We start from the raw sequence: 14,246 nt of genomic DNA on the forward strand, positions 1-14,246 counted from the left end.
TCCCTTTGTTTAACACTTTTTTTCCCAATCTTACATCCCTCCTATTCTTCATTTCATTTTTTCTTTGTTTCTCTCTCTCTCTCTCTCTTTCTGCTTCTCTTTCTATCCTACTTTCCTACTTTGGGTACCTCTTTCCTTTTTTGTATTATTCTCATTGTGTAGGCCAAAACTTGATTGTCGTTCACATTTACGTTTCTTTGTGAATTGCGTTAGCCCATCACCATCATTATCAATACCATTATTATAATTCTTATTGCTTTTCAACTCACAAAGATTGGGTCACTGTGAACACTTTTTTCTCTTCTCGTATCTACGTAATTATCTACTAAGCATTTCGTCAAATTGACCCTTTGCCCTATGTTAAGTTTATGTAACAGAATATAATAATAACAATAAAAATGATAGACATAATGATGATGATGTTTATGATTATTAACCTTGATTTTTTACTTCTTAAACTAACTTCTTCACTTCATCCTTTTCTCATTTCATTTTCTGCTGATTTCTTTTTCTGTACGCTCTTCATAGAATGAGATAAACCAATTCAATGACATCGAGAAGCTGTTGCTCTATATTCAACTACCCAGTGGTTCGCCATCAAATGATCCTCTTAAACAGTAAGTTCATACAATTTTATGGTGAAAATTGTACATCGTAGTATAATATTTCACTGGCTCAAGTCATCGTTTTATCGATCTGCTAATTGCAATGAAATGAAATATCTCACTTGATTCTCGCCAAAGCTTGATATTGAGAGTGGTAAAGACAGAGAAAATCAAAGAAATGGGGAAAAAAGACAGAGATGATAGAATGACTTGTTCTTCCATATTTAAGACATCAAATAGATTTATAAGTTGTGCCATCTAAATATCTATCACGTAATCACTTTTGATTGTTTGATGTTTGCAGGATTGTCAATCAATCTTTTCATTTTATTCGTTTTTCTCTCTCTCTCTTTCTTTACCTGATTTCTTTATCAATGTTGAGTCAACGTATTTACACAAACCTCTCTTGTTCTCATAAATTTAATCAACTTTGCTTTCTTTCCTCTCTTTTTTTTGTCAACCACAGTAAAGGACCTGGAAACCCTTTTGGTAAAAAGGCAGACGTTGAGGTTGCCCAAACTTATACATGGATACAGAGTCACCTAGAAGAGGATTCAACCGTTTCCTTACCAAAACACGAAGTTTACGATGAATATCGTTGCTTTTGTCAGTCAAATAGCTTTGAACCACTATGTGTAGCTGATTTTGGTAAAGCAATGAAACATGTCTTCCCTCGAGTAAAACCTCGACGATTGGGCCAACGAGGTAACTCAAAATATTGTTATAGTGGCTTAAGAAAGAGATTAACTCTCCCTGCACCGTGTTTACCTGATCTCTCAAACACAAGTACCTCATTGAATAATAATGTTAATAATAGTAACGATGATAATAATAATGGTAAAGTTAATGGTGATGATATGCGGATTAACAAAGCAAATTCAATGGAAGAAGATTCATCGTCTGATCCATCGTCAACTGAAGAAGCCTTAGGAGTTGATGGCAGTGTCCGTGTTAATAATGATGCTAATTTTTCTACTATCAATGATTCTACTACCAATATCTATGGTAAACACACAATTTCACCTGATATCGTTCAAAATGCGGCCACACGGTTGATATTAGATTGGGCAGAAGGAATTCTTGAGCAAAGTTTCACCAATCTGCAAGAATTAGGAAAATATCTCATCAATTACGATCTGGTTGACAAGAATTCAGTTGCAGCTATTGCTTTGGTTTCATCTTCAGCAACTCATCCATCAGCTACAAGCGAATTATCTTCATCGTTATCCAGTGAAGAGGTTAAATCAAATAATTTTAATAATAGTAATTTAAATAATAATAATATAAATAATCCTAGGAACTCGTTAAACTCATCCAAGAGTAAACGAGATGGGACACAGTCAAGTGTTCAAAAGAAATCCCATATCAAAGAAATTCCAGGAAATAGCAGGAGAAAAGGAGTTGACCGAAACTCTAAATCTATCTCTAATAATAGTACATACAATAATGTTAAAAATATTCATAATAGTAATAGTAATAATTCAAATTCAAATAATTCTGGTTTTGCCATTTCAACATCATCCTCGTCCACAAGTCAACAGCAAGAAACAACAACAACAACACCAACAGTTACCTTAACTCGAGTAAATCGGCGAAGTAGACGGCTATCAGTTAATGGAAATGGACGATCAATGGATATTAATGGTGATTGTGCTTTAGGTGTTAACGGTGATAATAATTTAAAATCAACTGGCCACTTGAATATTAATGTGAAAAAGGAAGTCACTCAAGTTGATGATTGTTCCAATATTGATACCTACAGTAACAATGATGAAAACAAAACGGGTTTGCCTATGCTAAAAAATTCAACATCTCAAAACAAGGTAAGTCCAACATTGATTTACTTATCGCCATTATTTTCATTGTATTAACTTTCACAGTAAAACAAAAAATATATTTTTGTGTGTGTTTCACCAAAAATAAAAACCCAAAGCAGCAGCAAAAAAAGCTGAAAATCTAATATTGAATATTAAATTTGACTATTTCCATTGATATTCCAACTCAAAATGAATGGCGAAAATTGAAGCAAATATTATTAGATATATATGTATGAGAAGAAAATTTATTCATCTCAGTTTTCTCTCTCATCGACAATAATCCGTATTTTGCTTAACAATAAACAATACTAAGTCATTTGTTGATCTTATTGATTTTACCATTTTCAGAACTTGTCACTTCTCTTTTTTTCCTCCTTTGTCTCTTCCTCTCTTCTCATCTTCCTAATTTATGTCTCCATATGTATGATGATGATGCTGATGATGCTTCTGGAAGCAGAGGCAGCAACAACAGAACAAAAAAAGTCCCAATCGATCCATTTTAACTTCATTCTGTTCCTTTCCAACCTCGTTCTGACTATTCATTTCTCTTTCTAACTTCTATTCTTTGTTTCTCATTCTTCCTCTCACTCTCTCTTTTACTCTCTCAACCTCCTTCCCTGCCTACTTTTTTTTACCTGTTTTGTTATCACTCACCTGAATTTCTCTCCCGGTTTCTCTCCTTCTCTCTCTCAACACACGATTTTATTTAGGTTTATTTTTCTGGTAATTTTTTGTTGTTGATATTTTTACTTCATCTTCACCTCTTATTTACTCATCTTTGAACATAACGATTTTTTCGTAGCTCATTTAACCATGAACCCTTCCTTTACCTGTTATGTATTACATAATATCAAAAGTAAATACAATATTTTTCATAATTCAGTTCACTATTGAATCAGTTTGTGTTGATGTTGAGAAGAAGTGAAAAAGGAAACAAAAAAATATATTGGATTATTATTACATATTGTTATAATAATAAAATGTAAGGTAAAGCAATAAAGTTACAAAATGCAAAAATATTGCTCTTGAAAATCAATAGTTTCAAGATGAAAAGAGAAGCACAAAATAGAGGAAAAATTTAAAATATTGATGCACTCAACAACCATTTTGCCTTTTTTTGTCAAATCCATTATAAATTGAAACATTTAACTGTTTATTTGAAGGGTTCATTTGGTGAGTTTTTTTCCTTGTTCAAAAAAAATGATAATTTGCAAAATAAAATGAGTTGCAATTTCGAAGGGATTTGGTGAAAATTTAAATGTGTATTACAGATAATCTGATTCTGGTTTTCAACCTTTTCTGGTGTTTATTGTGAGTTGGAGTTGCGCTCAAGAATAAAATGAAAATATAAAAAAAAGGATTTATTGAAAACAACAAAGTTGATAGTTTTTCTGGTACTTTTTATCAATTCTCAATGAAACAAGTTTGTATTTCGTAAAAAGCCTTCTCGTTATTTATTCATGCCTTCAGATGATTCCTCAAAGAATATTCCTCCTCTGTATTCTGAACGAAAACGAACAAAAACATTTCTTCTTTGCCACTTTACCTTCTTCTTCAATCTTCTCTCATTTTTATTCCATCTAGCTGGTTTGTCTCGTTTTTTTTCCTAACTTAGCCTTCTCTCCTTTTTCTTGTTTTTCTTGAACATTCAGAAGAAGATATAACTTGTCTTCCTTGTAACATCAGAATCGATTTAATCGAAACCAGTCCCATCTGTTTTGTTCATGTTATCATTTAATTCAACAATCTCTTTTATCTCTTTTCATTTATTTCCCATTCTTTCTGGCTGATTACCTTTGACTCTTATTAAGCATTAGTTAATTCCTACTTCAAATCTTTCAAGTTTATTTCATTTTCAAAAATTATCATCACATTTATCATGAAAAAAAAACTATGAAAAGAGTAAAATCAACAAAACACTTTCACCAATTTTCATAATTGCTTTCAATGTTGTCTTAAAATTACATTTATGCATGAAAAAAGGCCAATTTGAGCATTATATTGAAAACAAAGTTGAACTTGAAAAAAATGATTCAGATTCTGAAATAAACACGAAACTTGAAGCCAATTCCAACTTTTGTTAATCACAATTTTCTTGCCTCTCTTTATCTTTCTCGCTTTTTGTGTTCCTTATCAATTTATTATGCTTTCCATTCAGATAATGAATGATTCCAGGTAGTAAATGATTATATAACTGTCTACTTTTATTAAATATTATTCCAATTGCACCATTGGAACATCAAATCGACTTTGTGTTTTTTTCTTATTTTTATTTATCCAGTTTTCCCCTTTTTTCTTATTCTTACCTCTTACTCTGTCCTTTTTCATTATCATGTAATGAATATGCTGAATCTAATATACCCATAACCAGTTTACCTGATACTCATCATTAAACTTTTTTCAAGCAACGCAACAAGAATAACAAAAAAGCCTATCTGTAACAGTCTAATTTCAGGGTTCCTTCAATTGGTTACCATTGAATAAAATAATGAATAGATGACTCTTAATGCATGATATTAATAGCTGCATGATATTCAGAATATTTTTTTACCCAAAAGTCTCTTGATGTTAACCAGTCAAAAAAAGCCTTTCCTAGTAAATGAATTGATGAGGCCGAAAAATAGCAATAAAGCAACAATGTCTAAAATTTTCTGATTACATTGACTTTAATTGAATTTTTCTGTATAATCTTTCTGGTAATAATAAGTTGCCCATAATGATGATTACAATGATGATTATCATCATAAACATGGTTTCATCCTACACTTAAAACTTTCACCTCATCATTAACTTTTCAACTGAGGGAAGAAGCAAAAATTTCACCCCAAGTCGAATATTTTTTTCCATGAAAGAAGAAAAAATTTGAAACTCACTAATTAATCTACAGCCATTTAATTGTTAGCCCTATTAATTCATCATCATTACTGATCTTCATGTGCATTTTATCCAACCAATTACCTTATTTTTCCTCAATGAATACGTCATACTCATCGTTCCATTAGAAAAAATTTACACTCACTTGAATTGTCAGTGAAACATTTTGATACAATGTAAAAAAATTAAATTTTTTTACTTCTTCTTCTGTTGCTTGAATTAAAATTTTAATTTACAATGATAATACAATGAAAGTTGAGTGTAACTCTGAAAGGGTTTTTTTCCTTCTTTCCAATTTCAATAATGAAGATGGGAAAAGTGAAAAATACAAAAAAGAGTTGCAATCAAACATTAATAAAATGTGTTGCTGCTGTTGGCAATGATGTTAATGGGTTTCATAAGAAACGTTGAAAAATTATTTGTGCGAAAAGCAAAAGTTTATGTAAAAACTGTTGCATGTAGATTTACATTCCTAAAGTTGAATCATTCTTGGATGCTGATTGTTTTCTTGGATTACATCCCAAAAAAAGTAGTTGATACTAACAATTTACTTTAAGCAAAAAGTATTAAGTTATACAAAGCAGCAAACAGGCAAATTTTAAGCAAAAAATTAACAAAATAAACGATCGCAACTCTTTATATTGCGTCTTACAAGCGCATTTCTCCTCTTGAGTGTTGACATCGATACCTTATTTCATTCATTTCACATTTTTTTGCTCAAAAAAAATCATAAGAAACTTTTTTTTCTCTCGTATTCAAGGTTAACCCAGTGATGATGGTTGAGTATGTGTAAAGTGAATAATGTTGATTTGCTGTTTTTTGCCTTTCCATCGTTTTAATTGAAAATGATAAAACTGTATTTGTTTCATCCTTTTTTATATCAAAAAAACTTCAATGTCATTTTTTAATTAGTTAGTTGATTTGTTAAATGGTACAGCTAATTGGCTTGAACATTTATAATTATTAAAGCTTCCCTTAAAGCCAATATTTTACATTTGATATTTCATTTGAAAAATCAAATTGCTGGTGAAAAAACTTATTAAAAAATGAAAGATTGAAAGATATTTTTTTGTCAATATTCATGTTTTGATTACGTTGCCCTTTTCACATTACAATTGTTGTTAATTGTTAACATGAAATCTGGGCAAATTGGTGACATTGAAAATTGAATTAATCAAATATTTATCAACTATAATTGAATTGATTGAACGTTGATGAAATGTTGATTTGATTTTGACAAATAAAAGGCTTCGAAATTTAAATTGTCACTATTTTGTTGAAATTTTGTTTATTTTTTCAAACTTTATCAAATAGGAACAGGAAAAAACAGCCTTATCCTGTAATTATGGATGCAACCTGTGAACAAGTGAATACCGTAATTGAATAATAAGTGAGAAACGATGGAAAAATGTTTCACCTTTTACAGTGTATCCAATGTAATTTCAATCTCTTAACATTTTTTTTCGCTTCTCATTTCTTTTCGCAAAATCATTATCTTTGCTTATTTCACTCATTTCTGGATGAAAATACTCAGCTTTTATCATGATGTTCAATAGACAGATGATGAGCTCGATCATGATTAGTATTATTAAGCATTCAGCTTTTTCATCTACAAGAAGCAAAAAACTTGATCTCTTCTGGTTAAGCGATCTTTTTATGAAACAATTTTAATCGTAATAAATATTATATCATCATTGTTTCTCCATTACAATTGCACTGACTCATTCACTTTTGCATCTGTTTATTTGTTTTCTGATGTATATTTAGTCGATAAAGATTCTGTCAAGGTGTACATTTCCAAGTTGATGTTGATGATGATACAATGAGATTGGTGATGATTGAATAACAATTTTCCTGTAAAAAGGGAAAGAATGAGCAAATTTGTTGCTACAAATGATTAAATTGAATTACTGTTAACGATTTTTCAATTGAATTTAATTCACTTGAAAAATTGAAACAATCAAATGACCATTTCATTTTATTACCTTGTATTAATTGATCACGATGATGATAATAATGATAGTCAAGTGTTGATTTTCACCTCTATTTGTTCAAATCTCTTTTCCCCTTGTTCATTAAATTCAATTAATATCGAGAAAATTCAATAATCACAATTTACTAACTGAATCCCGTTTTTATTACATTTCAACAGCAAAAACAATCTGCAGTTCATTGAGCTTGATTCATTTTCCTCATTAAACTTTTCTCCCTTCAACTTACCTTATGCTTTTTTTTCATTTCATTCATTTCCATCCAAATGCATGATAATTTTTGTGATGATTTAATTTCCTTTTACTCGATTCCTTTATTTGCAAATTCAATTCAAGCTAATTGCATTTAATCTGCGGTTCTTTACCACTTGAGTTGCTGTTCACTTTTCATGAACATTTTGTTTCGTTATTCATGATGTGCTAACTTAATCAATCAAAAATTGAATCAAAAATAATTAATGAATGAAACTGTTTCAAAAAATCACAACTTTTGTAGTCATTTTGTGTTAATTATTTTTCTTCATCATCGCGTTGATTGAACTAGATGTTGATTTATTTAAACTAATTTAACATCTTTTCACGATTAGTTTTTCTTGCATTAACCGCCTTCACTTCGTTATTATTTTTCATGGCACAAAATTATTTCAAACTCAACTCTTGCAATGAGCAATGATTTATGCTTGTTAAGCACACTCTTTGCTCCATTTTATATGAGCTGAAAAAAAGAGGAAACTTGAAGTAAAAAAGCACTGGAGCAAAGTTTCCGTTTCTTCTTCTTCTTTTTTCTTCACAGATTTACACTTTTCTTTTGTGACATTTCTCGTTCATTTGTAATGTTTAATCATCACCATTATCATCATCTTCGTCATGAAACCCTTTTGATCACTTTCGTTGGTTCATCATTTTTCTCCTTCTAAATTGTGAAGAAACTTCAATCATCTAATGAATTTTCATGCAAATTTCAAGTCATTTTCTTCCACTGACGTACTCATGTTTCAAACGATTCAAGATGTTTAGCTTGAAGCTTGATGAGTCTTAGTCCTAGCTAGCCTGTGCATTGTAAAAACTTTAAATGTTAAGTACTGTTAACTTTTACTATTTTTATTAACTCAACAAACTAAATGATATTTTAAAAGCGATATTTTTTCAGTTGAAAAGTTGTTTTCTTAACATCATAAAGTCTTTTTTTTTGTTTATTGAAAGGCGTAAAATTTAAAGTCCTTTTCAAAGCTTTCAATTTGATTAATTATCAATAAGTTAAAAGGAAGTGAGAATCAATTAACTAATCTAATTAATGTTGATTCAAGAGCAAAACAATTTACAATTGGAAATTAATTTAAAACAAATTTTTACGATTTTGTTTCCGTGTTTTCATAAAATCGCAATCAACCAGTTTGGCCATTTCATGATCAGCATTGTTGCAATGAATGCACATCATTTCAACTGAAGATGCAAAAAGCAAAAGAAAAAACTGATTAGAAAAACTTTATTGAAACTTGTCCTAATTCTGAATCTGAAGTTCGGTGAAAAATCCTTTAATGGTTTATCAGTAAGTTTGATGCGAATGATATAAAATGGTAAAAGGATTTGATGCAAAATGAAGAGTAAGTTGAATTTGAATCAAGAAACTAATCAAGAAACATTACCAAATGTACGGTGAATCCAGTCATTACTTACAACTTGAGTTTATAAAAATGAAACTTTCTCAATTTATGCGTAGGACTCGTAAAATTGAGCTCAATTAGATTTATGTTTTTTCACCAGTCCAGTTAAGAGGAAATGATTGCGATAGGTTTAAATTAAGCGAAACAAAAGTCATGATCCTTTTCATGGCAAGGACATTCTTATAAAGATAAATTTACATGAATTATCAGCCTTTCCTTTTTCTTCACCTTAATGTTTCATCTAAAAGTTCCTTTGCTTTCCATTGAATCATGCCTCATTTCACCGTCATTATCATCATTATCATCATGATAGATTTAAATCTGCAGCTAAAATTATCATTGATTTTGGACAGAATGTTAAAGCTTGTGTTTAATAGCGATAACAAAATAGATGATTATGAATGTGGAGGGCAAAGACCACAAAGACCTCAAAACCTGTCATCCTATTCATAAATGAATGAGCAGTTTTATTTTGACATTGAAACGGCTTCTGTTTCAGGAAAATTGCAAGTTACTTGCTAATTAAGAGTTATATGAAAACCTCTTCATTCTGGTGATGGAGGGAGGCTCCTTCAAGAAGATGATTATGATTAAATGATGATAGAGAACAGAGGAAGGTAGAGAGAGAGAGAAGCGAGTCAGTGAGAGAAAAGGATAAATGGATAAATAAACAGATATGAAAAGAGTGAGTTAAAGGAGCAGTAGGGTGAAAAAATTGTATACTCAATCCAAGGATTCATCTCATTCGGGTTCATAACATCTTCTGGCTTCAGTCCCATTGATGATTGCTCAGTGAAGAAGAAGAAGAAAGCAAAAATGAAAAAGCGAACTAAAGTTGAATTTTTGGTGCTTACAGATCTTTTCTTCCATTCCTTTCATCATTTCACCATGAAGATGATCTTTTATCTTCCCTCTTTGCCCTCCAACTTTTTTCTTCCAACTCTTCTGTAACTCTACATCCCTCACTGATCTCAATGAATTTAACTTATTATATTGCCATAATTATAATAATATTTTTTTGTTGGTTTCTTTCACCTCACGCCATAACTTTTACATCATCATTTCTTTAGCTATTGAGTAACATTAATTTGTTATTGCCTCTGTGAAGGTCGCTTGTCGATGTGCTATTACATGGTTATTGTACAGATCGTTGAGATTCATTGCTGCCTTTTGCATGCATATAAATCATAAATGAAACTTGAAGTGTTATTTGTGCAGTTAAATAGATTGTCGAGTAAAAATTAACCAATTTTTTGCCCAAATTTATTATCTTATTGCCAATTGATTTTGCTGGTTATTCCAGTGCCAATCCATTGAATGCCATTTAACTAGACTTTATTGTGTTTTTGCCATTCATTTAAATTGATTGCTGATTGAATGGTTATCACCAAGTGTTGAACCATAGTTAATTGACACTTCTATTACTTGTAAAATTAAAGTCAAAGTTTGATCATTAATTTCCCTAAAAGTCAAATTAGACAATGAATGGTGAAAAGCTGTTTACTGGGAAAACAAAAAGCAAACCAGAATTACCTTGATTTGTGAGTTACAATTGTGGTAACGTTAAATATCATCATGATCATCAATAACGACAAGTTTAAAATAACATGTAAATTGTCATTAGTCCATTAAACTTGCATTACATTGTTAATTTTGACAATTGTTGACTTTCAGGTTGACTTATGAGTTACTTTTTGTTCAACAAATCAATTGAAAAACTGTAAATCGGGAAACCGTGAAAAGGTGAAGACAAAGAGAGAAATAAAAAGATGACAAAACATGATGATGTCGACGATGAAAATTCATCTTCAAGATGAATGGATAAGATAGAGAAGAAGAAGAGAAAAATGAATGGAAATCGATTGAAAGTAATTTTATTATGATCTATTTCCTATTATATTTGATCAATAGAGATTGACTGTTTAAGTAAAGTGAAGCAAAAAAATCAAATTTGATTGAACACTTAAATGATAAGCCTAACAACACTTTACCTGATTATTGCCTTTCCAGAGACACTTAATCGATACATTTGAAGATGTTTTACATTGAAATTGTGAAGCAAACGATGAAAAATGAATAACTTTTTTTATAAAAAATTTTGAACTTTTCCTCCAATATCCAAGAAAATGAATTGTATTCTGAAAATGAATAGATTTCGATCATTGATGGCATGATAAAATGCCTTAATCTTTTGATTCAATTTTGTGCTCATTAGAAGCTTCATGAAACATGGGAAAACACAAAATTATTGACAACTCACATAGAAACAAAATGATAATGTTATCGAAAAAGTTTGATTTATTATTAAAGGCCATTTAACCAGTTACAATCTTGATGTACAGAGTGAAACTAACCATAATAATGAATCTTTTGATTACAGATTTATCTCTTGATATCCTCTTTTATTACCTCATATTGTTTATTTCCTTCACTGATTAACTAAATTATCCATTCGTTATCACCTTCATTGTGATTACGATTTTTGCTTTGCCCAAAAAAAACTAGACTTGGTTGTACACAAATTGCGCCTTTCAATGTTTCACTTTTGATTCCATTCCAATTGTGATGTTAATCAACGTTAATTTTGATCAGTTATTGCAATCATCTTTTTCACTTGATATTATTTTTTTTCTGTCCTATTATTAGACTTAAGTTATTGATTATCTTTATCACACTTTATCTGCTCTTAACTAATGACACCTAAATAATTTGGTAACATTTCATCCATCTTTTTCCGCCATTTCGCGTCTTATTGGTTAACCTATCAATACATCTATTATGATGCTAAAGACAAACTATCTGAATCAATTTTAATCAATCGATTGTGAGTTTCCATGATATATTATCATCTGTATTGAGAGTAATTGTTAGATGAAGAGAAAAGTTTTTTCTTTCACTTTTTTTTCTCTCTTCATAATAGCGAAAATTTAATGATAATAATTCAATGCATTTTTATCATTTCTTGCCTTTTCTACTACAGATTATCATGAGCAAAATCATGAGTACATTTCAACGATTGCTTTTTGTTCGTCTGTTCCTTCACTATTCAGCCTCTACTTGCTCATAATTTATTTAATAATCTAATGAGTGTTGAGTTTATTATTGCCATTCTTGCACCGGAAATTTAATATTTAATCAAATTGTTTATTGTCTCAATATTTTGACAACTTTGATTGCTTTTACTTGTTTTATGCTTTTTCACCATGAAACTGTTTTCCTGGTCAAATGGCTAAGATGCATGACTAATTGTTAACTAGAATCGCGGTTTCAAAATTTACGAGTTTTGCGAAAAGGAGAAGAAAATTGTTTGCAAATTTTGTTCACTTTCCAATGTCATTTGCTATTATGTTTATTCAATATGATTAATCCAATGAGTGAGTATTAAACAATCTGCAAGGAAAAAGGTTTAATCAAATAATCCGGGTTAAACTGGTTAAATAACAGGGATGATTGAAAATGGCAAACTTTGCTAATCCATCTGAATCAACATCGTTTTCATAACATTGATTTACAAAGTGAACTCTCTGTTTATCATCATGTTTCATAATGATATTAATTTTCCAGATTTCAGGTTATTATTCAGTGTGTGTGAATGCTCACAATCCTAAATGATAAGAATATAAATGAAGACAAAGCTAACCTGATTTACTTTATCCAAGCTTCCAAGCTCTAACTCTCTTTAAATGCTGTCCATGTTACCAAAATTATTTTAATAGCAAACGATGATAATGATGATAATGAGAGACTCTGCTTTTTTTCCAGAAGCAAAGTTGCAAGAGAAGGCAAGAAAAAAAAGTGAATTTAGATTGCTACAGTTTATTACCTCAACTCTTACTTCACCCTTCGGCCTTATAGCTGGGCGTTTGGAAAGCAAAGTGTAAACACTGAGCATTGCCAAACTACGAATTCAATGATAATTTCATGTCTCATCCATAATTTCTTGTTCGATAGGCAAGAGAAAGAGGCAGAAAAGCAAAAGAAAGCCATAATTCATCGATCATTATTTCAACCATCGAACCAGTTTTTACAGTCTTTTTACCTTTTTTCACATCACAAGGCAAGGAAGAAAAAAACCAGAGAAAAGCAACTTTAACATTTTGTCTTCTAGTCTTTTTTTTCGCAACTGCGAACATAAAAAAAGGCAAAAGCTCGTTTTCCCTCAAGTCGCTGTCAGACCATTTTCCCTTGACTTATAAGTTCTCATCATCTTCAACTTAAACCAATTCAGGATTGAATTTTGACCTCAATCTTTGTTACTCAAGACATTTAACCTCACCTTTTCTTGCACTTTTTTTCCTTTCCTCAAAATTGCTTCTTACCTGGAACCTTAAAAATTTTAACTAATATTACAAGGCCGCCCGTAGCCTTAACCCTCCTCTATTTTGGTTGATCATCTTCTTTACTAATACTTTTCTTCTCCTCCTCTTCATCTTCATCTTCTTTTCCTTCTTCTCTTCAACAAAACACTTTTTCATCATCTTGAGACAAATTTTATTGCGGTTTCCTGATTTTTACATTAACCCGGGCAACGGTGTTAACCTGCCTTGGCTCAGCTTAGTGCAAAAATAGTAATGTTATTAGTTTCTGTGTCCGGACTTATTATAATTACTTTTGATTATTTATCTGAAAAAAGCAAGAAAACTTGTTCTTCTCTTAGTGACCAAATTGATTATTGTTCCTGATGACCCATTCAGTGACCATTTCAACTTGAAGTGGGCGTGTATACCTTTATAGTTGATAACTTAAATTGAACAAGTAAACATTTATATCTTCTTAAAGGATTTTCATGGAATCATCATGATTCCAAGATACCAAAAGATTATTTTATTAACATTAACAAATTGATGGTCAGTTGAATAATCATTCATTTAATATATTGACATTTACGCTGAGTTTTGCTTTTTTTCAAGGCTTTTCGCTATCATAGTTTCAAAACTGATTTGTTTCTTATTCAGTTTTTAATTTCAAACCTTTTATTCGCTATCATTTATTAAATTTTCCGATTCTTCATCTTCCCTTTTCTCTTGTTGACTTTTCCAATTCAATATGATTTGATTAAAGCAACAACAGCAGCAAAACCCTTCAGGGTTAAAAGTTAAAATAAGAAGATTCAACATTTGTAAAACAAGGGATTGAACCAAATGTTCACCTGAAATGATCAGATGAATCATAGAAAAAAAAGAAGAAAATTTTTAATAATCAGAAACAAAAAGTTCAATGTAATATGAGAATCATATTATCACTGAATAACGGTTTAAATTGAAGCTCATTTTTATCTCATCATGGCAATCATAA

The 14,246-nt window shown here is 30.5% G+C and overlaps 1 protein-coding gene across 1 annotated transcript in view; it reads left to right on the forward strand.

Annotated features, from left to right (window-relative positions):
- The window catches only part of LOC107371389 (uncharacterized), a 39,376-nt gene that overhangs the window by 825 nt on the left and 24,305 nt on the right, over nucleotides 1–14,246 (forward strand). The window contains exons 2-3 of the mRNA XM_015939447.3: nucleotides 529–617; nucleotides 1,072–2,428. Of these exons, the coding sequence (XP_015794933.2) occupies nucleotides 529–617; nucleotides 1,072–2,428 (1,446 nt within the window). The remainder of the gene's footprint in view (nucleotides 1–528; nucleotides 618–1,071; nucleotides 2,429–14,246) is intronic.

The sequence above is a fragment of the Tetranychus urticae genome, chromosome 2, assembly GCF_039701765.1.
Source record: "Tetranychus urticae isolate SD_2017Ah chromosome 2, NJAU_TeUrti_SD_1.0, whole genome shotgun sequence".
Classification (NCBI taxonomy): Eukaryota; Metazoa; Arthropoda; class Arachnida; order Trombidiformes; family Tetranychidae; genus Tetranychus; species Tetranychus urticae.